The following is a 27414-nucleotide window of genomic DNA, read 5'->3' on the forward strand; positions in this document are numbered from 1 at the left end:
TTCAAATAAAGCTCAACTTCGTAGCGCCTTGCTTAAGCCCCTGCTAGAATTTTTGGCATAGTTCAGAAAATTAAAAGCTACACAGATAAATATTCTTCCATTTTCTTATTGATTTCGACCATCCTACTATTGGGCACGAGCATAACTGTCCGGAAAGGTTTTGTAGCACTGTCACCAAATTTCCACTTTCCGCTGAATCCTGAGTCACTCTCCTCTATCACAGGATAGCTAAAAGATGTGTGAGCCTCCTGAAAAAATAAAGAAACATGTTACACTAATCAACTCATACTACTGAGTTTGTAGTTTCTGATACAAGTACATTATTCTACATTAAAAATGCACATCTTTCATCAAGTGCTATCATACTGTTGGTCTTCAGTGAAAAAAGATTCTGCAAAACCCTTAAAGGCTTCCTTCTACAGACTATGTACTCTCCTGGCAGAGTTTAGGCTTCAGCTTGTTTTGGATACCTTTTTTCGTTGTTTTGTTGGCCATAATATTTTTCAGGATCTCTTTTTGCAAAGAATAACTGACAAGAGAGAGCTCAATAAAATAGCCTAGAAAGACATCCATAACAAACCAAAGTCTAACTTGCTTGAAGATTAGTATAGAACAGCATATTAAATCTTATACATTTCACCAGTATTCTCTGTAGTTTCCCCACCTGGTGAAAGAACTCCTCCTCTGCATTGCTAAACAGGATCTCTTCTCTCTGTTCCTGAGGCTGGGATGACTTCTTCCCCTTCCTCCCTCCTGCTGTTTTGACCTCTGTGTAGGTCTTGCTGATCAGTAGTATGTAGTCAAAGGCATACTGCATCTCCATGATCTGGGCTTGCTGGAGGTCTTTGCTGCAGACAGAAAAAAATGAACATACTTAATGTTTATTTCAAGACTATCCATACATGTATCTTTATAACTGCCCCTTAGTGCTCATGTGACATACCACCTTTTCAGGCACACGGCATGACAGCAGCTGGTTACATGTATATTACTGAATGACCTGTCATGGCTAACCTTTGTACATCTAGCTATAAGCATGCCATTGTTCAAAGCTATCTAATGAAGATACTCCTACAGTATTTGGTGGCAACAAGTTCCATTCTACAATAATTCTAGGACTACATAGATAGACTAGAAAGCTAGAGCAGCATATGAGAACTGTTGAAAATATTAAAATCATCAGAAATGGCACAACATCACTTACTTCAGACTCTCATACATAGGCAATGCCAGCTGCGGGGGCAGGTTTATAAACCTCTCACACATCAGGAAACCAACACGATGCCTGTCGTTTTCCAGAATGCTGTTCAATTCCTCGTAGGTACTCTTGGGTGCACAGTCCTTACACCTCTCCAGAACCAAGTCTTTGAGGGCTTGTAGACAGGGTTTGTCCTTGAGAGGGAGTGAGAAAGTGAGATCATTTTTTCTGTCATACAGTATTTTTTTAGCATGATTTATAATTAATGCTGTCATGGGCATGTTATGAATGATGTTCACTTGATAATCTTTTACCTTCCTATCTGTGATGTTGACCACTGTGATGAACCCGAATATCTCTTCTTCCCCATCATCACTGTCGCTGTCTTCTGGTATCTCACCTTGCTAGAAGAGACAAAATGAACATAAAAGTTACAACAAGGACAGTGAAAGCATATCAGAAAGTAAAAGAACACAATAGAAAGTTAAAGGACAGGAAGAACAATCCAGTGGCATGTGAAATTTCTTGCAAAGTTTTTATCACACCTGAATATTTCATGGTAACATGTGAAACTTACCTTGATGACACAGCCAATGTAGTTTTGGGACAGAATGATGTCAGTAAGTTCTGACAGGTTCACATGGGACTTCAGAAACAGCTGAAATACATACAAGATCAAGTGAGCAAAACTGAATCAGCAGAAATATCAGTAAGTTTAAAACAGGAAGAAGCTTTATTGACATGACAAAAGTATGGTGACTTCTGTATGAATATGATTGACTGTAAACTTCAAAATAGAGATACAGAATAAAACCTAAAATTCTACTAACTAAACAATATAGAATGATGTAAATCTTTCAGGTGGGGCTAAATGTGTCATTATCTTTTATATTAAATAACAAAGCCATATTTTATGTATTTATCTATCTTGACAATATGAGAGCTGTCAGATCAAAAGATATTGTCAACTCTACTTCCAGTACATGGATCATGCTTCCTGAAATGTGATTTTATTGATACCTGTCCGAGCAGTCTCTTGATTCCATGGAAGTCGCTGTCACAGGCAGTTCTGGCCTCAAAGTCTACCTGCACCTGTAAAGACATGTACACTTAATTTAATTTGAAGAAATAATGAAAAGAACCATCAATTATCAAACAATATTTGTCACAACATGGTTTACTCAGACATTTGCATTTTACCACGTGACACCGGCGAGGGACAATTGCATGCTATTGAATAAAAAATACATCTAATAAATTTGACTCCGTTCACAAAAATTCACATACTAATAATGTCATCAATAAATAATTCAGAACAATTTTCTGCTAGGTACATTTGTATTTGCAGTGGGGAAATACTTCCCCATTAGTATCAACGTTACATTAGTATAGGCTACTCTCCAAGCAGAGGTACCGTTGAGTCGCGTAGATATAGTAGTAGTCTGAAAAATTACACCGGCGCTCCTCTTAATTTTTCCGACTACTACTATATCTACGCGACTCAACCTCTGCTTGGAGAGTAAGTATAAGCCCATGCAGGCGTGCCTGTAGTGGCTTCTTTATTTTACTGGTCCTGTGAAACTGGGGACACCTACTTGTTGGGAGCAAGGACGTTATTATAACGTCCTTGTTGGGAGTTAGGCAAGAGCATAATTTATGCCCCGCCCCCACTGAGTGATAGCCGACTTGTGTAGTTTAAACGAAGCGAATGAGACAGAGAAAACTCTGAAAATTATGAGATATCTCTATCATGCACTTTATAACGGTCCAAATTCTGTATGCCCGATTTCCCCTTTTTACGAACACATGTGATGACATGTTCCATCCCATATGTCGCCCTCTCCACACCAGTCCCTACCTCCTGCGCCACGTCCATGTCGCTGCCTTCACTCTCCTCGCTTCCTGAGTACATCTCCTCCTCCGAATCTTCCTCCTGACCGTCTCCGTCTTCCCCAGGACCTCCTTTTCCTTTCATGTCTTCTGCAAACGCACGTTTCTTTGGTGCAGCCGCCATGATGCTCGCTTTAGGTCACTAGATTTTTTCACTCTTCCAAAACGGGGGTATTACTAAAAACTATTTTCGCAGGACAACACATGATCTGCAAAAAAACGTACAAACAGTTTTTAAACAATGAAGTTATTTTAGGATATTGTGTTATAAAAACACATAATTAAGGTGATATAGTACTTAAGAGAATCATTTTTAATTGGTTAGTCCACCCTCTAACGAATAGGTTGTTCCAAAGGTCAACCCTGTAATCAGCTGTGCATGTGTGAGTATGGAATGCCAGGTTCAGACCACAAAGTTTAACATGATCTAATACATTTGTATACTAAAATTTTCACGCAATAGCCAGTTGAAATGTTGTTTGAGATTCTTTCGAGTTACCACATCTTGATCTGTCTTTGTGGATCCTTCTCAAATTTCACAGAGCTGTGATCATGTGTCTGATGACTTTTATTTTCTTCTTTTTCTTCTTTCTTCCCACCCTTCTCACTGCAGCCAATTGATGATAAGAAGTTGTCAATTTGTCATCATCTACTTTTTACTGGAATCCTGTGTACTTAGTTGTCCATCATTCATTGGCAAATTGTGCCATGCCACCACGGAATGTTTTATTTAAATGCTCTGAGGCATAGATTAACAAAATTATGAAAAAAAATTATGCATGATCAGCAATGTTTTTGGTTCTTGGGTATTTTCCAAACGGTTATCTTCCACTGTGATGATGTCTGTCCATTGTAAATCCATCATCACCATCATGTTCCACAGTAAAGTAATCACATAGTAAAATTAATTTTCCTTGTCATTGTTTTTCAAGTCAAATGTTGCAGCCAGGTGGCTGTGCAATAGGAGATGGGGATCCTTCTGCTTAGAGAACCTCGTGAGGGGAAGGGAACGGACCCTTATGAACAGGTGACTGTGATACATGTTTCACCTGGTTTGTCGTATCTTGGTCCCAGTATTCAAAGATAATAAAGCTATCAATTAAAGTGACAAGTTGAACCATTCTTTTGCAAAGCAGTTGTAAAACACTGAGTGGACTACCCTGGGTAAAAATGACAGAAAAAAATTCTTTAATACACTGATCTCTATCCCCAGGAATTTGTAGCAGCTGGTCTGCAGGTGAAATCAGTAGAAGTGTTGAGTTTTGAGTTTTGCAATCTTCCTGAGCTCAGAAGTCTTGTCAAGAAGCCTGAGGAATTCTCAGGGATGGTCTTCACCAGTCAGAGGTCAGTGGAAGCTGTGACGAGATGTCTGCAGGAAGGTTAGTGCAAAATCTAGAGGGGCTGATATCCAGCAGTCATCCTTGGGTGGTACCATCAGTTTGAATTGTTGGCTGTTATTGTTCGGAGACTGCTATAGAGGCTACTCAAACTGTACAATAATTTGCTCATCTCTTGGTTCTTTATATCAAAATAAAACTTCTCCCCAGCAGATGAGATTCATGTAGCACTAAATATTGGCACTAAATTTGTGTATTGTCAAGGAGTTAGGCAAGCAGGGAGGACATTACAGAAATATTGATTTTTTTTGTGATCTACCAGGTGTGCCATACAGTTAGGCAAAATAGGGTAACCACATCTAGATTTTACATAAACCAGCCCTTGGTCATAACATGTTGACAAACTTCTGATTCTTTGTATGTAACTAGTTAGGGAGACTAAGGCTGGAAGTTCTACTTTGTGTTTATAACAAGATTATGAGTCAGCAAAATTGACCTTACCTAGAGACTACTTTTTTCTTAAAGGTTATGTCAATTAATGGCGCATGGTTTATCAGTGCACTTTTGGCAGAAAACCAAACCAACCTACTTAGATACAATCAAGTGCTTACATTTCATAAAGAACAGCCTGTTTAGGAATAATCATTTGAGATATATGGTTGAATGTATCTTGGGATACTTGTAGAAGAGTATGACATTTGTATTGTTGAGGCACACAACCCTAAAGTAAATGTCAATAGTGCAAATGTTTCATACAGTCTGCTTCTCTCAAATGCAAAACTGGCAACAAAAACATAAACCAGTTAGTAGATATTTCTCACATATACATTTTAGCATACTAGCGAAAATTACCATAATTGACATGTCAACACCTTTGTGTATCTTAGATATTTCAACATCTTTGGCATGTTTTGTCATAATATTTTATTTTCATTTAACAGAGGAACAAAGCTTGCCAGAAGAATGGATCTGCAAGAGTACATTTGTGGTGGGAACTGCAACAGCAGCAGCAGGTAATGCTAACATGCATTGGCATAATACCGGTAGTAAGACTTATACCGGTAGATTAAAAATACTGGAACTTAAAGAGATCTACACATGCAACAATAGTTATTTCCTAGGTGTGCACACTTCAGACATCTAGGTGTCCAAAACATCATTTACAAACCATCGATAACAATGCATTCGAAGACAACAAGGCCAAAAGTTTTCAGTATCTTTTTCGGGGTAGGCAGCTCGTCATGGGACGAACACACTGTCACATTCATTGCCAAATTTATAGATCATAATTACACATGCTCACGGCACAAGTCGAACATGATTCAACAACAATCTTGAATTTCTGTTGGTGACCTACAACTCATGTAAAAGTGTGAAGAACCGTTGCATAATAGCCCGGATCTACGGCTGAATGGGCAAAATTGAACGTACGCAGCCATTTTCCCGCCATTTTTATATCTACGCTAGCAGTGAAGTGTTACGTCATAGCGGTTGTGACAGACAAAAGTTAAATGAAAACTCTTGACAGTATACGTCCGTTTTCTCATGACATTTTGTATGCTCGTGCAGGTTTATGTTTTATGCATTTACTGACAGAAAAGGAAGGAACATTAGAGGATGTATAAATGTACATAGCGGCAGTTAATTGTGCCGTGTTTCTTCCTACCGGTATTTTGTACCCCCTCCCAACCACGCGCCCGTTCGCCGTGTAATTCCGCGGCGTGTTACAATTACAATATTACGCTTTTAGCAGGACAAGAGTGGCAGAAAAGTTACACAGAAGAAGTGGCAAGGGTAACCTATAACAGCAACATGTAACTGGAGAAAATGATGCGTTGACAGTTTGTCAAATCAGTATGGCTAGAGAAATCGTCGTAAACGTACCGGTATTATGATAATAGATGTTAAATAAAGTTTCATTGGTTATCAAAATTTTCTTTAGCCTCAACCATCTTTGGACTGCAGGGTATGCTGTAGAAATTTTGGGCCATACGGTCTAACCCTCATCGAAGCATGCAGGTTATGTCCATTTCACACATTTGGATTCATAAAGTACAAGATTGGAGATAACAAATGATTAAGTTATTATCAATCGTTTAATCGTTGAACTGTTTAAGACAGTTTGATTCACACAATCAACTGTTGTATGTTGGTCACTTTGGTATTGGCTAGAGCAGTCTACCTGGTCCTATATCCAGTCTCTGCTCATGCCGTTTTGTTTGACTGTTGGAAAGAAGTGCAGCTGCGCTGCCAACTTGACCTTGGGTCTCCTTCTTGGCCCTGGCTGACCTTGGCGGAATGTCTTTTATCATGGCAAGGCAACTGTTCCTTCTGGAGTTTCAGCACAAATAGCTGAGGTGCCTCCATCTACTGGAGAACCCACAGGATGTTTTCCAGTCTCCCCAGTATTGGCAGAGGCTCAAGTGTAACTCCAAGACTCTTCAAAAAAGGGTTGTAAGTGGATATGCTAGTCTCATCCCCCTCAACAAGCTTAAGGAAGGCGATTCTGAGAACATCAAGACTTTGTTATGTTTTAAGAAAACGTGATGAAAAATGTATGTGTTTCAATCATTTACTAGTAACTGTAATGAGCAAGATGTCTTTGCTGATGCATTATATCGATTCAATATATGTGGTAAGTTGATCTACCAAAATTTGGTCCCTGTTCAGTATTATTCATCAATAATACTGTGTATGTAGGGAAGGAGTATATTTGCCCATCAACTTGTAGAGGTTTTCGGAAGGTATATCAGACCATTGAAACAGAATATTGAAAACTCTAGAGGATCATGGCTAGTGATGAACCTCTTCACATCTATGCCTGTTGACCAAATTGCAGACAGCCAACCTTTGTAGTAAAGCATCATCACCAATAGAAAGATAGGTGGCACTTGTTCATATGTTGTTACAGCCAACAGGTGTAGTTGATTTAGAATGATGGACATAGTATTTCGGGCTTACCATACCTTACCAGGTTGATTGAATCAGCATCTTTGACAGGAGAGTTGCACAGGACTTCCTGACACCTGTAATAATTTGGACTTAATGAAGTGTTTCATCCTTGGCGAAAACTCATGACTTCCGATGAAGGTGGCGGAATGTTGATTACAACATATGAGTTATGTCCACGTGCGCTCTTTGAAGCGTGAATAAGATGTAAAAGAGCACGCCGTAAAAAAAACATTGTCCTTGCTGTGTGTTACATATCCCAGTCATATAGCTCGTGGGTTATGTACGTTTAGGCCTCGTCTGCTACTGACAAGTGCACTTCCGCTCTTGAATGTCCGCCACAGCGTATGAAATGCCATCTGCAACGTGCACATGAAACTGAACCCCTGGCGCTGTTGACACGTCCAATCAGCACCTTATTACGGCTGGAGGGGTCAGAATGTTATCAACATTATTGTTGAACACATGTCCTCATGATTCCGTGATGACTGGCAGGACTCCAGGTTCAGAGCTGCAGTATTCCAGGGGCCTTGCAACCTGTTTGGCTCCTGTCACTGTAAGGTGTTAATGGGCAAATAGCTATTAGTGCTGCTTTGCTGTTGACAAACGGACCACCAGCAATCAGTCAGAAATATGGATATTTCCTCCACCTCCTGGGAGTACAGCCATCCCCATGGTCACTCGCTAGACGTGATTGATTGACATTTTTTCTCCAGCACTCTCCTGGCGCAGTTATCAGCATTTGGTAAAAACAAGTGCAGGGAGGTCAGCCGTGTTGTGAAGTTTGTTATCTTTGATTAATCATAACAGCAGTTTAATGAGCTGACAGGGTGATATGCTGGTAACAAAGTGGGCACACGGGAGTCTGGCGGTGGACAAATGCCATTCCCATTACCAGTCTAGTTATTTCGGTTATGAACCATACGCCGTCCACATGTTCCCTGTCAGCGCACTGTGCTGCTCGGAGGGACGCAACAGGACCGTGCCTCGCCCCAACAGGAAAGAACAGGTTTGAAGCCATCAGCTAATAACACAAAGTAGTAATGAGGTGTCAGGGAAATTTCCTCGCCTCCAGATATGTGCCACCACTGGTCCAATATATCCGTCAGTCCTCCTTTGATCAAAGCTGACCATGATTTACTGTATTTGCTCCAATAACAAAACATCATCAATAACAACATAACTTGGATACGCGAGAAGCCAGCTTGGCGATTATTATTAGGCTGGCAAATGTGCTGCGGTGTTATCTTAATTTGTTATTTTTAAACATGTGTGAGTATATATGCTGTTGTTTGAATAAATATGGTAAATCTACTTGTATCAATGACAGACTTATGTAGCAACAGACCATTAACTATTGTTCGATTATAAGCTACAACATAAAGCAACATTGTGCCATTTAGTTCCTAGCTTCTCATTCCTTTCATTATCAATTCAGTGATCCAACAAATTAAAGATTAACATTTTACGTTAAAACATGCTCTGCATTAGTCATACGAAAACCGTATTGACATGAATACCTGTAAGGTGCATTTTTTTGTAGTTAAAGTAACTTTCATGATATCTTGATACAACATTCTACATCACCATGGCCTCTTGACTAGTTTGAAGAAATTAAGAGTCAAGATGCCAGTTATAGTCATTAGAAGAAAAGTAAGACATATTGTGGAACTGTTGTGGTATTGTCACCCAGATCCCCTGTATCTGTCTTCACAGCCAGGAGCCTCGGCCTTACTCCAAGCGGTGAAGAATGCGGGACGGCTACTCAACTGGCCGACCTCATCACTCAAAGTAAGGTTACTGTTCTTCATCAGGACTTAATGTCACACTGCAGTCATATATGGGATAGGGTGGGAGATGTGCGGGTTATTTAAGGTCAAATGTTTGTAAAACAGGGTTCAGAGAGTTCTGTCTTCACCTGTGGAATTGTTTGTTTAACCTTAAAAGTGCGGAATTAAACAAAGTTTACTATATCTTGGAGAAGGTAAAATATATATACCAATCATTTTTATTATATGATGTTTATAAATGTGGACAATTTGCTCATGTCATATAAGCACAGACTGAAAAATATACTGTAGGTACCACAACAGCCTACTGCATGAAAACTCTTTAGTTATACCTTTGAATAAGTCAGCATTGTATTTTACACAGTGCTGCCATGTGTATTTGACAGTAATATCGAATTTGTTTTCCAACTTTAGAGTTTACATCGAATAGCAAGGCACTGCTGTTTCCCTGTGGGTTCATGAGAAGAGAGACTTTGCCATCGGCTCTTTCTGCTGCAAGTATGAATTTACAGTCCTATATGTGCATCTCACTGCTAGCATAATAAATATATTCTACATGTTTTCATGAGGCCAGACAAAACTTTTGCCTGGATAAATCATGATCATAGCAGCTGCCCTTCCACTGGTCAGGCCCCCAGGAGGAGGTCCGGTCAGCCCCTGATGGCAAAAGATTGTGTAACACAGGCTAGATGATCGTATCTAACTTTGTACAACAGATTCTTTTTACCACACAAGAAAGTTACGCTAACTTTAAGTGGTACTAATGACGCAAGGCCAAGGTAGTCGATGGGATTCAAGAACACAAGCCCTTATCCTGTTCACTGCTAGGCACATTGCTTGGATGGCCATTGCTATATGGTAATGTCTAAATACATTTTCGTAGACATTTTGTTGCGTGTGTGACAACAGGAAATGATACTTTTCAATAATGATGTTTTAAGAAGTTCTTTTTTGTGAAATTAGATTGATCTCTTTCTACATTTCTTCTGCAGACATACCATTGACAGAGCTGAGAGTCTACCAGACTACTGCACATCCTGACATTGACAAGAGGCTTCAAGCGTATATAGCTGAGCAGGTACCAATGTAATAAATATTGTTACTCTTCTCTCCCTTGACACTGATGCTGGCTACATGTCACTGATGAAAGGCAGTGGATGTTGCCTGACACATCTGACTGTTTCAAAAATTGTATCCAGTTGCTTGAGTAATTGCTTAATCTTATTACAGTAGAAGCCGCTTAATTGCACGGCCTGTTTGCCAGTGAATTTCGTGCATTTATCCGGCTGGTGCAATTATGCGAAGTTATCCAGCTGGACCGCACTGGTTTGGGATTTGGGGATTGCCTGCAGTTAACAGAAGTGTGCGTTAATCCGTTGTGCAATTAACTGGCTTCTACTGTACCTGGATGTCTAATCTTCATCGACAGATAATCTTGACCCATTGGGTGCCATACAACATCAAAGTTGTGGTGAGTATCTAGAATTTTGGAGTCCCAGTGATCACAGGATGTTCTCTCTGTTGCTTGCAGGGAATCCCAGAGTTCCTTGTGTTCTTCAGCCCATCTGGAGTTAAATTTTCCCAGCCTGCATTGCAAAAACTAGCAGCCAGTGACCTCAGTAAGATAAAGGTCGGTGAACTCAGATGTTTTTACTATCTTGTCTTGCAGTGTTACATGTACATTTTGTGTAGCTTTTGAGATTTACCATGGAATAAGCATCTAAATTGCAAATTGCTGCAGAACTTTCATTTGTCTCAGGAAAAATGTGTTTGCCATGATATGCGTGTAGTACATGTACATGTGCATGGTAGGCAACAAGATTGGGTTTGAATATGTTTGTATGGCTGCTGAGATGCTGGTTTAGAATTCTCAGTCTTGCAGCTAACAGCAAATCCGAGCCCTCCAGAGTAATGTACCTTGACCAGTATTTGAGTGTATATGAATTGAAAACCACTAGATCCTCATGTTTCCTGGTAAGTTTACCCTCTTAAACAGCCATGCTGCAATAAAACTCTGATTTACTTCACAAATGTATGTACATATGTAGTACTGCTATCTAAACAGCTGTCTAGGTTGGCTCCCCCGCAACACTTGCCATCTGGTCCACAGCCAAGTTAGATCCTGTAGATCCAGCTTTGATGGGGGAAGAAAGTTAGACATAAAGAGACACAGGTATTTTTGGACATGAGGATACACCCTATCACATAATCTATGTCAACAGGTGTGGAAGGAAGAAACAGATGAAGTTGTGCCAAGCTGTATATGAACTATGGCCTCTTGAAAGGTACTAAGTTGAGGATTGTTGGTTTGTCTCTCTTAACTGATAATTGTGATTAGTTTGTTCTCTTTTTGTGCAATATATCTCAACTAATTTGGGTATCTGATGAAGAGTTAGCATGCAATGTCACAGATATAGCGTTGTAAGCAAATGTCAAAGTATTCAAGGTCCAAAGCTTCAGCTCTTTTATTTGCTAACCAAGAGAACCTCTAGATAGACAAAAATTTGTTTGTTATCTACATGTATCAGCCCACCCTATGGGTAAATATCGGCATCTAGATATCATACCAGGTTGACTCATCACTTGATCTGGAGTTTAGAAGCTGACAGCAGAGCCAGTTTAGAAGCTGACAGTAGAGCCAGGGGTAACGACCTGTGTACTCAGGTTTGCAGGTAAACACAGGCCAACCCAGGCTCCTGTCCCCTCCATACTTTAGAAGTGAGATCATACACCTGAATTGGGGACAGGTGACGCTCTGACAAATAGAAGAATTAACAAACAAAGACAGGACTAACCTAGAGGATAGGAGGTTAAACTGGAGAGTACTGGTTAAAAAGTTACTTGGACAAGTGTTGAGCTCTTAAGTTTAGAATCGCAGTGGATGAGCCCACAAGGTGTTGAATTCTATTGTGCCTCGCAGTATGAGGTTCTACAAACATGTTGGTCTTTTCAAACATAAAACCAAGTTAAACTTTCCAAGATTATGCCGTAGACAGGATGGTGGTTGCACAGATAAAGGTCTTTGTGTTGAAGAAAAGTAACAAGTGGCTGAGGAATGGGAAGGCTTGATTGCTGGCCTCGATTCCTGAGGCCAGCAGTCAAAAGTTCGAAGGGCACAATGAGCATATTCTACCCTGTGGAGACTAGGACCAACATTCATTTGAGTATAGTTTTGTTATTCAACAAAAGTCCGATGAGGCCAGCTCAGAGTGCAAAAAGTTGACCAACTAGCCATCCTATACATGTCATTGCCAGAAATGGAATCATTTCAGAGTGCTTTTGATAACTGGCAGTGGCTACATTATTGACAATCTCTTTGATGCTTTTCTGAACATATAAAACAAAACATGTATGTATAAAATGGTAAGTTAGAACACAAAATTGTCAGACAACCCCCACCAAAGCTCTCCCTAGTAGTAGTACCTACTTCCAATAAACTCGTTTGTGTACACTTCAACTAACTTTGCTATTGTGATTACTGGAGGCCTAGGAAAGCAGGCAGAAGATCCTTAAATTTATCCACCCATCTGTCCATCCTCCCATCCATACATCCATCCCTTTAAGGTACATGAATTGAAAGCCTCTAAATCTTCATGAGTCCCCCATGCCTACAGTCTTAAACAGTTTGTTTGGAAAAATTGAACCATGTCTACAATTGAATATAAATTAAAGTGTATGAAAGAAATCATGATTTGAGGAAGAAATTTGACCCAAAAAATGCAGAGTAATCCAATAACAAATTCACATGCTGGACAGTTGCCTTACACACACAAACTTCATGTGGCAAACTTCTTTAAAAGATTCCTCCTGCTCTGTTTCTAAAGCAATGATTCTGTCTCTATTTTTATATTCCATCAACCTATCTCACAGACATGAGTAATATCTAGGATTTACCACAGTTTTACATGTTAGGTTGTAGTACTTAGAGATGTGATATTTGTATCACGCTATATCAACTGTTTCATATCAGAGGTTGAAGTTTGTGGCAACAGTTCTGGAGAGGATACCTGACAAGTCAGCTTCTGCTGTAGCCTGTTCCACCACCCGGACACAAATATTTGGAGGAAGTTGGACATGCTTCTACTGATGTAATCCTGTACAAATAAGCCAGACAAGTTGGAAAGTCCTGTTGTGCTATGAGAGGAATTTGTACCTACAAAGACTTGGCAGCCCTCAACAGCTAGATTTGTGAGTACCAGTCAGTTGTACCCAGTTGTCTTTCCTCAGAATTGACTAATTCCTACCTGTTGTAAATTCAGTGTCTTCCTCTAATGTCTCAGCACACATCTTCCGTGGCTGCGGTGACATTGAAAGGTTGCAGTGCCCAGACCATGTGGTCAAGTCCTTGACACTATCAATACTGTTAGCGATCACATTCGTCAAGTGTGCACGGTGGTGTATACAGTCTGTAGCAAGCTTCTTCCCCTCACAGGTGGTCTGGGTGGGCAGAAGTGTGGCAGATGAAGCCTGGATGTGTTCATTCCTGAAGCCCCAGTGTAAATTGGTGGTTGGGAGGTGGAATTTCTTGTTTGCATTAGTCCTTTACAGTGCCAGGCTGCAGAGAACACCCATATGCTGCTAGCTGGACTGAGTGACTTTGTAGATTTTCCATATTTACACTTCACGTAGTATTTTAATCTGTTGATACCAAACTGTATGAGTCAAGTGTTTAAATGCTAATAGATGTATCTTTATCTTAGACAGCAATGGCTTCAATCTAAAGTACTGGGAAATTGCATTTGAACATGAGTGTACTTGATTTAAATCTCAATGTGCATGTATGCCTCAGATCCCACCCATGTTGTGTGCACCAGAACCACAACATTTGTCCATCAAGCCTTTCCCTCATTTGTGAGTCATGGGATAGTAAGTGTGAGTGAGTCTTCAATTTGATTTGAGAATTATGTTAGTAACATTTTTTTTCACTTTTTTAAAACAAATAACATTACATTGCCTTCTTTTTTTTCACATATCAAAATCAGCTACTCATTATACTGCTAGCCTCATCATGTTTCCTTAGTATCATAGTTTTACAGACCGTACAGAAAAGTGTTTAATAGAAAACTGGGCCAACATTTAGTATTGTGTCTCAGAAATGCACAGTTCCAGAACCTGGGATAGATGCTGGGATAGATACCAAGAAAGAGCCCAGGGGCTTGAGAGGATACAAATAATGGATTAGTCTGTGTATAGACTGAAGAATGTAGATTTTTTTGTTCCCCATGGTTCTTGTTCCTCATGGTTCTATCCAATGATAGAATGCAGATCATGAAACACACATACATTTTGTCTGATCTAGTGTAAAACATTAAGATAAAATGTATTGTTTTTCTGCAATTGTAACGTTACCTTGTGTATCTATCACTGCATCATGTTTCCTCATGCTATATAAAGGGGTATAGAAATCAGGTGGTCTGAGCCTGTCAGGATGGGACTTAGATGGACTTTTGTACCATTGTGGTTCTAAGCTGATGGTATCTCTGTTGTGTTTATAAGTGATAACCATCACTGCTACCTCCCCCACCCCACAGTACTAACATTGTCAAGATGATACCAGTTTTTCTCTTTGATCTCTGCCGTGCTGATCCCTTGCCTGGAGGACCAGTATCTGGGACACACAAATCTGCTGAGAGAACCAACTTGGGTTGCCCCTGGTTTTGACTAATTACCGTAATGAAAGATGGTGGGCATGTGGACTTCTTCAGTGCTGTCAGTAGCCAAGGTTGTTTGGGGCTGGCAATCACAACCAAGAACCAAATGTGTTCCTCTTTGACACTGCCATGCTGATGCCCTTTCTTCCAATCGCCACTTCTGCAGTTTCTGCTTATCATCATCTCCGAACAGACAATTCTGGGTTTGAAGTCTTTCATTAAAGCCTTGGGCTCTTATGAAGATCAACTCGCCACCAACGCAGCTGAAGTTCAAGTATTTGCCCTCTGATTACTTAACCCTGCTCTGGAGGGTGGCTATTGTGGAGAGTGAGGGCCAAGGATAACAGTGTCTGGCTTATGTTTGTGTCTGGCGTATTGCGTAAATGTGTGTGAGGGGGGAGAACTTTCCAGACACTTCTGTGGTATTGAAGTGATAGCCTCCGCTCATGGACATGCAACACATCTGTGCGTCTGCCCGATCCTTGATCAAGGGCATGGGAAACAAGAGAACAGCCGTAGGAAGTTCTGGGTTTCTGTTATTTTATTAAGCACTGCCAGGAGTTCCGGAGACTTCAGTGTCCTTCAACCGTTGTGCCTGTGTACGTAATACATGGATAAGGCACTGTGATGACTCTCCGTGCAGTGTATATCAGTTTCTCTTGATGATAACTCTGAGGTTCCAACTTGTCCCTGTTCCTGATAAGGGAAACAGATATGAACTGTCAGAAATTGTAATGGCATCTGTGTAATGGAATGATCATGCCATTATGATCATCTATCAGCTTTTATGAAATTGTGAACATTCTTGTAAAGGGAAGGAAGAGAGCCTTAAAGTCCCACTACAGTTGTTAAGTATGATAGCTTCTCATGAGTGTTGTAAAATCAAACCTGCTGCTGTGTAACTTTGTTATGGGTCCATCATACAGTCTCAGTTTACAGGCTGAGGTCAGTGAATGGCAGACTAGCACCAGAGTCGGACCCAGTGGCAGTGGCCCTGGACACTGCGATGGTGTCTTTCCTTCACCTAAAGTAACAGTGCAGATACATGGTCTGCTCCTACTGTTGTAAGCTTAGATAAAAGTTGTTCTGCTATCTAAGTGCCACATAGCATTGAAATTAAGTCCGTAAATTAAAACAGATGAAATGTTACGAAATACATTTTCAGGTGTACCAAAGAACAGTTTTAGTGACCTTATATTGATCTATCTGACTAGCTTTGGGCTATGGGAATCAAAGGCTTTAGAAAATAAGGAAGCTTTTAATTAGGATATGTTGTGGCAGGTGCATTGTTTGTTTAGTAGACTATATTTATTTGAACAAATGCAAATCAGCAGGAAATTGAAATCAATATATGCAACAGAGGACTTACAACCTGCCCGTGGGAAAGTTACTAGGGTGGTAACAGGTCCACCCCCAGCCCCCAGTCTTCTCATTAGATGATTGTCAAGTTTGATGAGAAAATGTTACACTTTGTAGTCATTAACTTAAATATTTAGAAAAAAACAATGCCCTTGGGTTGGAGGAAATTCAGCTTAGAAGATGAATGTGTAAACTGATCTGTGTTAACCTTCATAGCTATCACCAATACACTTTTACAGTTAGGTGCTTTACCATCTGATTCATGGCCAAGTTCAGTCCCTGTAATTTCCTGTGAATCACTTCCTGCTGTTCCTGATGTACAGTACATGTAGGTGATGTTTTCCTTGCGGTGACTCCAAATCGGAAGACAAACACCTGAATGTTTTTGTTTGGCCTCTGATAAACTACTGGTACATGTACAAACTGGGAGGTCTAGTTCTGTCAGCTCATCTCCTCCCAGCTCAATTAATCGGGATTTCCCTCCTGATCATCCCTAATAGAGGATCAAAAGAACTTAATTGCACCGGACTTGTTTTCATTAAGCCCCCTTCCTGTGTATTTAGTGTCACCTCATACCCCTATTATACCCTATGATGATAACTGTGGTGAGTAAGTGTCAGTCTGAGCACAACTCCTGGATACAGAGGCTTCCTGAGACAGTGGGAAAACATGCGGCAGTCTCCCAGAGAGAGTATACATGCCAGTCGTGCCACCTTGGTGAAGACAAGATATGATGCTGTGCTGCCATCACCTCTCTCCTGACCCATTTTCTTCAGGAGCAGGTGACAGAAGGGCTTGTGGCATTTGGCTGGGAGGACAATCCATCCTACTAAGGTGGAAGTTGTGCAGAGCCATTGATATTGGGATACTATATTGTAGTGATGTTGTAATCTGTTAGTGGAGATAATGATTGAGAAAATCTGTCAATATAAAGTAAAGTGTGTAATTTATTGTAGAAAATTAAACGTACCGTAAATCTCATGCAATTACGTACCTAAAAGTTACTCGTTTTGCTTTTTCACCATGTTCACTGTTGGATGTAATATCAACTCTCATAATTCTAACGGGTGACGTAATGCTGGAACATAAAAAAATATTGTTAGAGAGGCCTTCTCAAGATTGTCTTGAACACCGAAATATCTAAATGTATAACGTTATACATCAGGAATAATGATGCTGCATTGATACATCATTTTAGAGTCATGTATTTTTCTCATGTGGTGGCATTATGGCACCTGGTGAAATTATGACAGCTCCTTCCAGGATATATGATTCCTCATGATGTCTTGTGAAGGTCAGGTCATAGATTAAAGAAAGGAATGTTAGACAGAATTTCACCTCTAGGCTCTAGGTGTGTGTTTTTGCAAGAATGTTATCTCTGCATGTGATACCTGACTAATAATCTCCTTCTACTTCAATCATATTAAATGTCTCAATGTTCAGCCAGGCCTGGTTGTTTTGTCTTGATTCCTGGTGCAGAGACTTACGGAAATGCCCCCATGTAGGTTTAGAGGCCACATATTTACTGTAACCTGATGGTCGGGCGAAGACAAGGAAGTCACTTAAACGCTTTTAGTCCAGATGAACGTGAGAAGGAAAGGGCAGGAGGACCAATTAAAGGAGCGGAGTTTATTCCTTCCCCGCAGAGTAGGGCAGCAGCCAGAGAGAAATGTTTTGCAACATCCTCCGCACTTGTGTGGTCTTCATATTTTGGTTCCCACTGATTTCCGCCTGCCCCTCCCGCACAGTAATGGGTCTTTAACAGCAGGCCAGCTGGCAGGGGCACCTCTCTTTTCTGAGTGAAGGGAAAGAACAACACAGAGACACAGTTAGAGACGTGCGGATCAATAACGAGGACTATGACGAATGACTTTCATCAATTCTGTCCATCATCTGTACATTTGTGCATTCATGCAAACATTGCTGTTTTGTTGCATGATTGCATCTTTCCCGCATGTTGGCTGCATTTGTCAATGATTGCCTAGATAACTTGGGTAATTGGTAGATGTGATTATCATTTTAACATGTAGTATATTACAGGTGCATATCTCATCCATAGTCACATCCCCTTCCCCCGGGTCAGTTACAGAAAGCATGCTGCATTTTTTCAATGATTGCCCCAATAACTTGGGTAATTGGTACACGTTATTATCATTTCAACATTAAGTGCTACAGGTGGCTATCTCATCCACAGTCAGGTCCCCTTCTTCCAGGTCAGTTTCAGAAAGCATGCTGCGTTTTTTCAACGATTACCCAGATACAAAATGTAACTTGGGTAATTGGTAGACATTATTATCATTTCAACATTAAGTGCTACAGGTGGCTATCTCATCCACAGTTGCTTCCCCTTCCCCCTTAAATTGCAGGAACTCAGTTTCAGACAGCTCAGCAAGATGCAAGGTCATCATTCACTCTACAGTCAGTCGTACCCTCTCAGCGCTCTCTGCACCTAATCAACAACCATCAAGTGCGTTTTTGTTATTTTGACCTTGGACAGAAGTGACCTCCAACACTCCACTGTGATTAATGGGTTCATATGTTAGGAAAACAGGCATAGGGAACAGTTGCTTAAACTTCATTTTAAAGTGGTTCATACATGTAGGTAATACGTTATACTTTGGAAATTGCCATCATTTTTAAATCTTATTTTGATTTATGTTAATTGAAATCAGCAGGCAGTTGGAATCATGTAAAAAAAAAGGAAAGGTCTGAAGTATAGAAGTACACAATGTCATGTACAAAATACATCAGGATGGCCTACATGTTGTATTGTATCACAATCATTCCATCTCATAATGTTTCCTAGCAGACATTTTCTTGGATTTCTTAGCAGGAATCATCCATGGCAAAGCTGAGTGTTAGGAAGACGACACATCTTGTGTGGTGAGGTATATTTTGAATGCTGGCTCTTATCTCATCTATTGCACAATACATTATCATATGTCCTGCAGAAACAGTCGGCTAACCACAAGTAATTCCACCCTAATCCTTCTGTGTGCCAATATGGAAGCCTGGACTACAGCAGATGGGATTTTTAGGTCAACTCTGCAAAACAACAGCATTCAATTTACAAAATCAACATTCAACAAAGTGTAAAAAGAATTGAATATGTCTGATTTCAGTCTTAATTGATTTTTTACACACACACTACACATAAGTACCTGTTCATATAATCTATCTTGATTACTTGTATAAACAGTTGGCATAATTATTTTTCTTTTTTGATAATGATAGTTTTTGTAATGATAACTCAATTACTGGTCTGTAGGTACATACATTGTTTATTTGATCAGCAGGGAAATTGTTTGTTTTCCAATGGGACCAGCATGGTGCAGGCAAGAGTAAACCAGTGGTCAGTTGAGGTCAGCAGGAAAACATCCGGAGGATTAGGTCATTAGTTGCCTGAGAACTGTCAGCTGGATCATACAGGTGGTCAGTCCGGCTCAAGCAAACCAAAATCAGATACTGCTTTTTGATCTGTCTGTGGAGGTTCTATCTACCTTCTTGGTCTCTCACATGGCATGTTGTGTGCTGGCCACTTGAAGTTTCATTTGTGATAACGGTTGTTAAATGTAACATTGAGGTTACCTCAATGTTACATTTAACAACAATGAGGTTTATCTTGTGTCAACTATGTCTTTCAATTATGGTATTATAGACTTTTTCACATCAAGTTTTATTGTTTTTTTTTTGTGAAAGTTGCCACAGATTCTGTATGTATGTACTGATGTGTACACGTATGTGTGTGTGCATGCATGTATATGTAACTGTATGTGTGTGTGTGTTTGACGAACTGATAAAAAAACTGAGCATTTTCTGAAATTGAGACTAGATGCAATTTGCATATATATCAAAATAATATACTAACTATACGAGCTGAAAGGCTTATTCTAGTTATTCACTAGGGTCAGCTAAATTAGATTTGATTAGTTTACACCAAATCATACCAGATCATCTGGGGGAGGGAACGTGACATATACAAGACTGCTTTAATCCTGACTAAAATAAGCAGCATACAATGGTTTATGTCAGCTAAGAACAAACATGTTTTGACAAGAGTCTTTAAGAATAGGTGAAACCTGCAGGTAGGGAAGATGGCAAAGCTTGAGTCAACCTTGTTTATCTCTTCAGGAAGGGAGACGTCATTTTGGGGGGTTATCCTGGAGGAAGTGTTGCTACGGCTGATCCTTCCGTCTTTCTTTAAGTGCCTCATGCCAGACACTTCCTCTAGACAGGTGCAGTTGGGTGTGGTGAGACCAAGCAAATCATTTTGTTTGTACCTAGAATGGGTGAGCTTCCAGCAGAAGAAAACATTTGTACCTGCCTTTTAAATAATGATAGGAAAATGAGGCTAGGCAAAGAAGCAATCCTATGCTTTTGCTTAGTTTTTTTCATGGACTGTTATTGGAACAAGTGTGGAGCCAGAAGGCTGAGTGGCAAGGCTATAGGACTGAGGTTTCTGGCCAAACATTGTATCCTTGGGAAAGGCACTTAACACAGTTTTCTCTATCCATCATCATCATCTCTATCCACCCAGGTGTGAAAATGGGAACCTGACTTCAGTTGGGGATAGAGGAAAGAGATGGGCTCCACTTTCCAATACCATGCCCTAGACACAATAATGTCTGGTCTTACAACCTGAAAAAGGTAATGGGACTAACTGTTACCTTTACCTACTTTTTTATCGGAACAGAGGTGCCTTTAGACTTTTTTTGGGGTTATCAATTCCAGGTTAGCACTTCCTTGATGTAAGTAAGACCATCTACAACGGTAAGTATGAAAGAGATCATTAAGGTTGTGGGAAGACCTGAAAGATTTTGTCACGAAAGTGTATTGTGTCGAGTCAAAATTGCCTGAAAATGACTCAACACAATACACTTTCGTGACCAATTTTTTGCCCCACCCTGTGAAGGTATGAGTCCTCCAGAGAATCCAGTCACGAGTGAAGTCATCGTGATGTTAATTATGCATGAGATGGGAGAGGCAAAAACTGTGTGGTCCCAATTATTGAGTCCATGTACCGATACAGTTTTTGTAAAAAATCTTCTTTCATGCAGTGGTGACCAGAAGTCTGCTGACTCAACAGTTGATTATGTCAGCCAGAATGATTCACTTGTGACCACACTACACTGTCTGGAAGGATGATACCCATAGATCTCTTCCACAGATTTGTATACTTGTCAGAGACTGCAGGAAACTGTTGCATCCTTATGACAAATGGACATATTTTCTTGCCAAGACATAAATTTGTTATTGCTTATTACTAAAGGCAAAGGCCTAAATTGCATAACTCCAGCCTTTTAGACAATGTCACCTACAAACTGCACTTAAGTGTGCTTCTTGTCAAATGTATGAAACTTTCATGCACATCACTATGATAACAGTTATTTGAAATTTGAAATTTTGAATAATTGAAACTTGGAAGAAAGTAGAACAAAATATTGAAAGGTTCTTTGTTACCAGTATTAATTTTTCATTTGTACATTGTACTTGAACATGACATTGCTAGAGGACATTTTAAAGTTTGGTTCACCAGTTCAAAACTAGAATCATTAGAATGCAGGTGAAGCTCCAAAGTTATAGAAGGCTTAGAGCCATTTGGAATCAGCTGCCACTCTCTTAACTGACACTGTCCAGACACAACCAGGAAAACCTCTGCCTTGTAATTTGTATAACCATCTCAGTAAATGGTCATTGTTGGTACAGAATACATATCATCCAGACTTTCAGGCCACATGAGGCATTACAGTTTTACTGAACCATCGCCCCAAAGTCCCAAAAGCTTTAACATCACCATTTTGTCCACGTCATGCCCCTTTTGTGTCATTCTCTCAGTTTTCAAAGAGTATATTTACAAGGATAAAAGATGATGCAGCAGAACTGAAGAGGATGTCTGGAATTACCAGACACTTGTTGAATGATACATTGTCAACCTGTTATTCACCTGATTGGAGAAACTATACTGATGACTTCCGTCAATACCAGTAGTTTCATCTGGTTCGTATGTCGCTGAAGAAGGTAAGAGACGGTCACCAAAACGTTAGTGAGAATAAAGCAATGGTTGTGTAAAAAGAGTCTCTTTATTCACTATACTGATGACTGTTCTGAAAAGCTGACTCCTTTTTTGTCTGGAGTTGTCTCTTCTGCAAACTGTGGATATGGTAAGCTTGTCCTCAACCAGTTTACCCTGACAAGTGACCTCAGTATCGCTGGACAGTATAGCCTGGAGTCCAGCCTTGTTAGATTTGGTCCATTCCCAACGGTTGCTAACCCATGTTGCCCAGTTACTTTATGTTGTTGGGGTTGCAACCATTAGGAACGGACCGAAGCAAACAACTGAAAAACTAGGGGAGCGTAGAAACAGTCCCCTGGCTCCTGGGATTTGAACCAGGGCCTGACAGCTTTCTAGACCAGACCAGACCTTTTGGACTGGTCATGGTGGCACTTGAATGCCACTGTTGCACAAGGCCAGGACTCCATTCTCTGGACGGTATAGATGCAGCCTGGACATCACATATGAAAAGGATATTATGGGATCATGGTCCAATTCCTGTTGTTGTGACTCTTTCAGATTTATCCACTTGCAGATGTCTGTGACATGCAAGTCAGGGTTGAGGAAGAGGTATACAAACATTTTAGGGGCCAGTGGATTTCATCCTCCAAAGACATTCCTAGGTAACATGTGGAATAGTTCAAAACAAGATCAAACTTTGGGAATCTGTTTTTAAAGAAAAAGTAGTAACAGTACAGCAACAGACAGGTTAAGATAAAGATGAGCAAAAGAAGCTGCAGCTGATGCTGGAGTTGATGATGACCATTCCTGGTAGAGATGTTATGAGTCAGTACCATCAATGATGTTTGAACTCCTTGGTAACATCAACACCACCAGTGATGCTGTGACTCCCACTCTTGGCTCTCAGCATGCCCTGGTGCTGGTGCATGGAGCCACTGTCAGGGGTCAGGGAGAGGGGCACATACAGAGTCTGGGATGGTTTGGTGTGGGGTGCTCTGTCAGCAGGGTGCCCAGTGATCCCTCACCTGTAAGAGATAGCCCTGTGGCCTGCCTCCTTTCATGCCACCCCAGTGGGGGTATTGCATGCCCTCAATTAGGCCTAATTACCCTGTAAAGTGAGTGGAAGATTTACCCAAGTAAAGTGAGATGTCTGCTTCAAGATTCACTCCCCTGTCCCAGGAGGGATTGTAGTATAGTGTGCTGAGTAATAGCAGGTCAGGGGATGGTGGCATGGCTACTGTGCAGTCTGGAGAAGTGTCTTTGATATCAACTGTTTTATAGTCTACTTCATGCTTTCCAAATTGTTGAAGGGTTTAATTGTTTGTATTGTTTTAATACAGTCATGGAAACTGGTATGTGTTATTGGTAATCTGTAACAATCTGTCTTGTGGACACAGATTCGAGTCTCAGTTTGAAATCAGGCTCTGCTACTACAATGTAGTTGTGCTGTATAACTATAACTAGTATAAGGTCACAGCCTACCTGTTCACACTATGCCGCCAGGCCTGAGTTCATTCAAGCAGTTAATTTTTCAACCCTTCTACTTTTACCGTATGTCAACTTTCTTTCGTAAGTATATTTCATAGGTAAATTTTACACATTTTCACACTAAATGACTTGTTTTTTTCACACTATGTGGCTTGTTGGTCATGATCCTGATACTTTTTCATTCAGATGTACAAATTAATGCCTTCCGCCTGAGGTAATTGTCGGTAAGTGCTACCCCAAAAGATTGACCAGTGCTGTGACCACACCAAGGTCATGACAGGGACACTTAGCCATCTCCTGTTTAAGGAAGGATGTGGGATGAAACTCCAAACAATTTATGATAAGCTGCAGTTTCCTAAGCCTGTCAGATAAAAGTGAGCATGCCTCACTGTGATTCTTATCAATATCGATTGATCTGTGTTTGCTTTATGATTTCCGAACGATTACTCCCAAACCTGTGATTCCCATGATTATCATAATGGCACTACTTATTAAGCAAAATTACACAGTGTTGGAGACATTTCCTGTGACTACAGTACAAGTATGGGAATCAAGAAACACACATGTACCCTTAGGATACTGGGTAACTGGAAACGAGTGTTTTCTGATTAGTACCAAATGACAGTTTGACCCTGCCATTTACAAAAGGGGCCATACACTTTGATTACAACACCTGTTGACTGTCAGCAATATTCTGGACAGGTAATGTTACACTTTCTGTCATCTCCCATAGATGGCGTCCTGTAATGTCCATGGGAAAGTTTCCCCTGCTGTGCATCTGTTTAGCCCACCTGGTGACAAGAGTCGGGACAGAGTTTTTCAACAAAGGGCAGGAAGGACCACAACACAACAATGAACAAGATGAATGCGCTGACACCTTTATGTCGCAGCCAGAAATGGCAGGTCACACGAAAGGGAACAATTTAAGGGGGCAACGATTGCTCTGAGACTGGGAAACAAAAGATTGCCGGATCTATTGTCTTGAGATATAGCCAGAAAATTGGCGTGACATTTGCAATGGAGACAGTACGTGTAAATGTCAATGACAATGGCACAAAGGGAAGACATTTCCTGCCGCCATAGCCTTCGTGGTCAGAGCATGACCTCTGACCATAAGTGGCAATGGCAAGGACGTTTGAGTAACATCTCGAGAAAGTTATCCAGTGATTGTTGTTGTTAATTCTAACCAGTTTGTTGTTGTCTTTTGTGCATATGTAGAAGGTGGTTTCAAACTGAAATATTTTTAAAATACACTTGATATATCCCTAGATACCCATTTTTAAAAATACAACTGATATACATGTAGGGCGCTCCTCAGATAAAGGTGAACTAGTATTAACATGCATTGAAGATTTGTACCTCCAAAATTGTTGGCTGACTTATAAATTCATTTATTTGTGCCTGTTTTTATTGTACCTGTCAGATCTTGTACTTGTAAGATCTACTAGTAACTAAGTTTTTAGACACACATGTACTCTTGATTCTGGTGTTGGGTATTAAAGCTTGTGGTCGATTCAGTTCAGGAGTGTAAGCCAATGCGTCCGGACCTCCTCTCTGAGTTTTCCTAGCTCGGCCACTCGCTACACTGAAATCAAAAGACAACTGATTGTTTCCACCTAAAACTTTAGACTACAATTTATTGCCTTGATTCAGCCTAAAGCGTACCCATCTGTGTAAACCTCCCAAGTTCCAAACCCACTACTGAAATCACAAACGTCCCAGAAAATTTTTTAAGTGAGGCAACCCGACGTAGACCCAGTGTTGCTACAACCTCTCCCTTGACCTTGATGTTTGAGGATGAAATGATGCGAGCCAACTTCAGAAGTACTGCCCAAGTGTCAAGTGTAATGAGTTGTCCATTTACTGTTTTAGGGAAGAGATCCGGAATGGTTTCAAGATGGGTGGCTGCAGTTGATCGGGGAAGACTCTGGGATGTTTGTTTCTGTTGGATGCTACATTTATGTGTTCCAGATAGCGAGTCTGGAACTTTCCTGCTCCACTTTATAGCATGTTCTGGGAGACTTCAGAGCAGGCACTGTCTGACTAAAAAAAAACAACTTAAAATCTTAGCCTGGTAACCATACAATTGTGAGCTCCCAGTATTTCCACTGTGCTGAGAGTATTGGCACAAGCAAAACATTTTTTGGGGGGGTTAGTTTCAGTTTGCTTGCTCAAAAAGTAACTAGAAGAGCCAGCTGGAAAGTTATGGTCCTCTACCTTCCTGTGAAAAGTTGGATATAAAGCTAGTTCACCTTTATCCGCAGGGTAACCTATATTTGTTGTGTTTACCCACACGGTAATATGAGATATCAAGTTGATGGACGGTGGTTTCAAGTTGTAATATTTTCAACTACTGTAGTTTTAAACTATCGTCCGTCGACTTGATACCCGTAACTACCCATTTTTCGAAAGCAACGAAAGGTGAACTAACGTTACATGTAAAGACTTAAAAAATCTAATTTTGCAGCCAATATATAGGATATACATTTGTACAAGACAGGACAAGAGAACACTTACTTTTGGAGTAACAGAGTAGATACTAGGACATAAGAGTTTTCTTTTACACAACCAGTTTTTCTCACCTGCTGACGTTTTGATGTCTGTCAGACATCTTCCTCAGAGCTTCTAACTGGAGTTCTGCTTCTCACCACTATATGTAGCTGATGTAGGTGGTGGTGTAAAAGAAAACTCTTATGTCCTATGATCTACCAACCTGATGAAATTATTTTCGGAAGAGTAAATGCTTATTAGGAAGAATCTTGACTAGAACCCATCACCTGAAAATCTACTTCAACACATTTGAAAGGGCTCTGGGAGTTTGCCTCCATTGGGTCTTACAAGGCCGCAGTCATTTATTATTGGCGGGAGCATTGATTCAAGATTTTTAACATATCGCAGTGTCTCTTCCCAGTATAAGAATCTTCCTGGCATAAGAGTAGCCATGACATGTTGAAAATTGCAACAATAAATACCAGTGCCCCTGGAGAAGTACGAAGGCGGCTATTGGGAACATCCAAAGATTAGATGATCTCTAAAAATCGTTTCAATGATGGAGAGAACACCAACAAAAATGTTGTTAGAGCTTGCAGGTTTTTAAAATGATTTTCCTAGTGCATGACAGGTATACAATTGAAATCTATATAAGACATTATGCGTATAGAACAAATTTACTCCATACAACTTCCATCTGGGACAATTGCTATGCCACCCTTGCTTCATCCCATCCATTACCAGTAAGTTGTGATGGTGACGCCGCTACCCTACCCCACATATTGTGTTTGTGTTATCTGTGAGTAGACAGGAAATGGAGTTCTCTTCGGAACTTGTGGAGAAGAGAATACAATTGAAATCTATATGAAACATTATGCGTATAGAACAAATTTACTCCATACAACTTCAGTCTGGGACAATTGCTATGCCACCCTTGCTCCATATATTCCATTAGCAGTAAGCTGAATGACTAAATTTGAAGAAGAAAGGTTGCCTGAAAACATTATCAATCAGCCTGATTAGCTCAATGAATATCTAATCAAAGAACTAATCTTCACGGGACAATACTGTAATTACTGCCTAAGTAGGGTAGGTAACACTTATTAATATGCTACACAGATAATGTCATTTGCTGATCACTATGATTTTTCAGTGCAGTGGAGGAACCATACCACTGTATATCCACACAATTTAGTCATTATGTGCTTACAGATTTTACAGCTGAAAAGCTTGCTCATCCTTTTGACCA

At 40.3% G+C, this 27414-nt stretch overlaps 2 protein-coding genes across 4 annotated transcripts in view; one reads left to right on the plus strand and one right to left on the minus strand.

Moving 5' to 3' along the window:
- Positions 1–35: 35 nt before the first annotated feature.
- Positions 36–3253, minus strand: LOC118414963 (BRCA2 and CDKN1A-interacting protein-like). Its single transcript, XM_035819307.1, has 7 exons — positions 3057–3253; positions 2219–2290; positions 1776–1856; positions 1513–1602; positions 1205–1392; positions 665–848; positions 36–248 (listed from the first exon to the last, which is right to left on the minus strand). Exons 1-7 carry the CDS (start codon positions 3210–3212, stop codon positions 78–80), a joined length of 942 nt encoding a protein of 313 aa, XP_035675200.1. The 5' UTR covers positions 3213–3253; the 3' UTR covers positions 36–77.
- Positions 3254–3367: 114 nt separating this feature from the next.
- LOC118415031 (uroporphyrinogen-III synthase-like) overlaps positions 3368–27414 on the plus strand; it is a 45742-nt gene continuing 21695 nt past the window's right edge. The window contains exons 1-9 of one of the 3 annotated variants that reach the window (XR_004831057.1): positions 3368–3471; positions 4021–4115; positions 4302–4467; positions 5367–5438; positions 9091–9165; positions 9579–9662; positions 10157–10242; positions 10696–10794; positions 13135–13352. Coding sequence is in view for 2 of the 3 variants with exons in the window: in XM_035819410.1 (XP_035675303.1) it covers positions 4056–4115; positions 4302–4467; positions 5367–5438; positions 9091–9165; positions 9579–9662; positions 10157–10242; positions 10696–10794; positions 24409–24531 (765 nt within the window). In the remaining variant the exon portion in view is untranslated. Of the gene's footprint in view, positions 3472–4020; positions 4116–4301; positions 4468–5366; positions 5439–9090; positions 9166–9578; positions 9663–10156; positions 10243–10695; positions 10795–13134; positions 13353–24408; positions 25201–27414 lie in introns of those variants that run through there. The other 2 variants (XM_035819410.1, XM_035819409.1) reach the window with 2 other exon arrangements.

The sequence above is a fragment of the Branchiostoma floridae genome, chromosome 4 (genome assembly GCF_000003815.2).
Source record: "Branchiostoma floridae strain S238N-H82 chromosome 4, Bfl_VNyyK, whole genome shotgun sequence".
Taxonomy (NCBI): domain Eukaryota; kingdom Metazoa; phylum Chordata; class Leptocardii; order Amphioxiformes; family Branchiostomatidae; genus Branchiostoma; species Branchiostoma floridae.

Bases quoted from the DNA above. Each gene is read 5' to 3' on its own strand.
- LOC118414963 (XM_035819307.1), bottom strand. From the start codon at position 3,212: ATGGCGGCTGCACCAAAGAAACGTGCGTTTGCAGAAGACATGAAAGGA. The intron at 1,393-1,512 runs GTAAAAGATTAT...CTCCCTCTCAAG, and splicing joins TCAACATCACAGATAGGAAG to GACAAACCCTGTCTACAAGC. The intron at 849-1,204 runs GTAAGTGATGTT...TTCTGTCTGCAG, and splicing joins CCTATGTATGAGAGTCTGAA to CAAAGACCTCCAGCAAGCCC.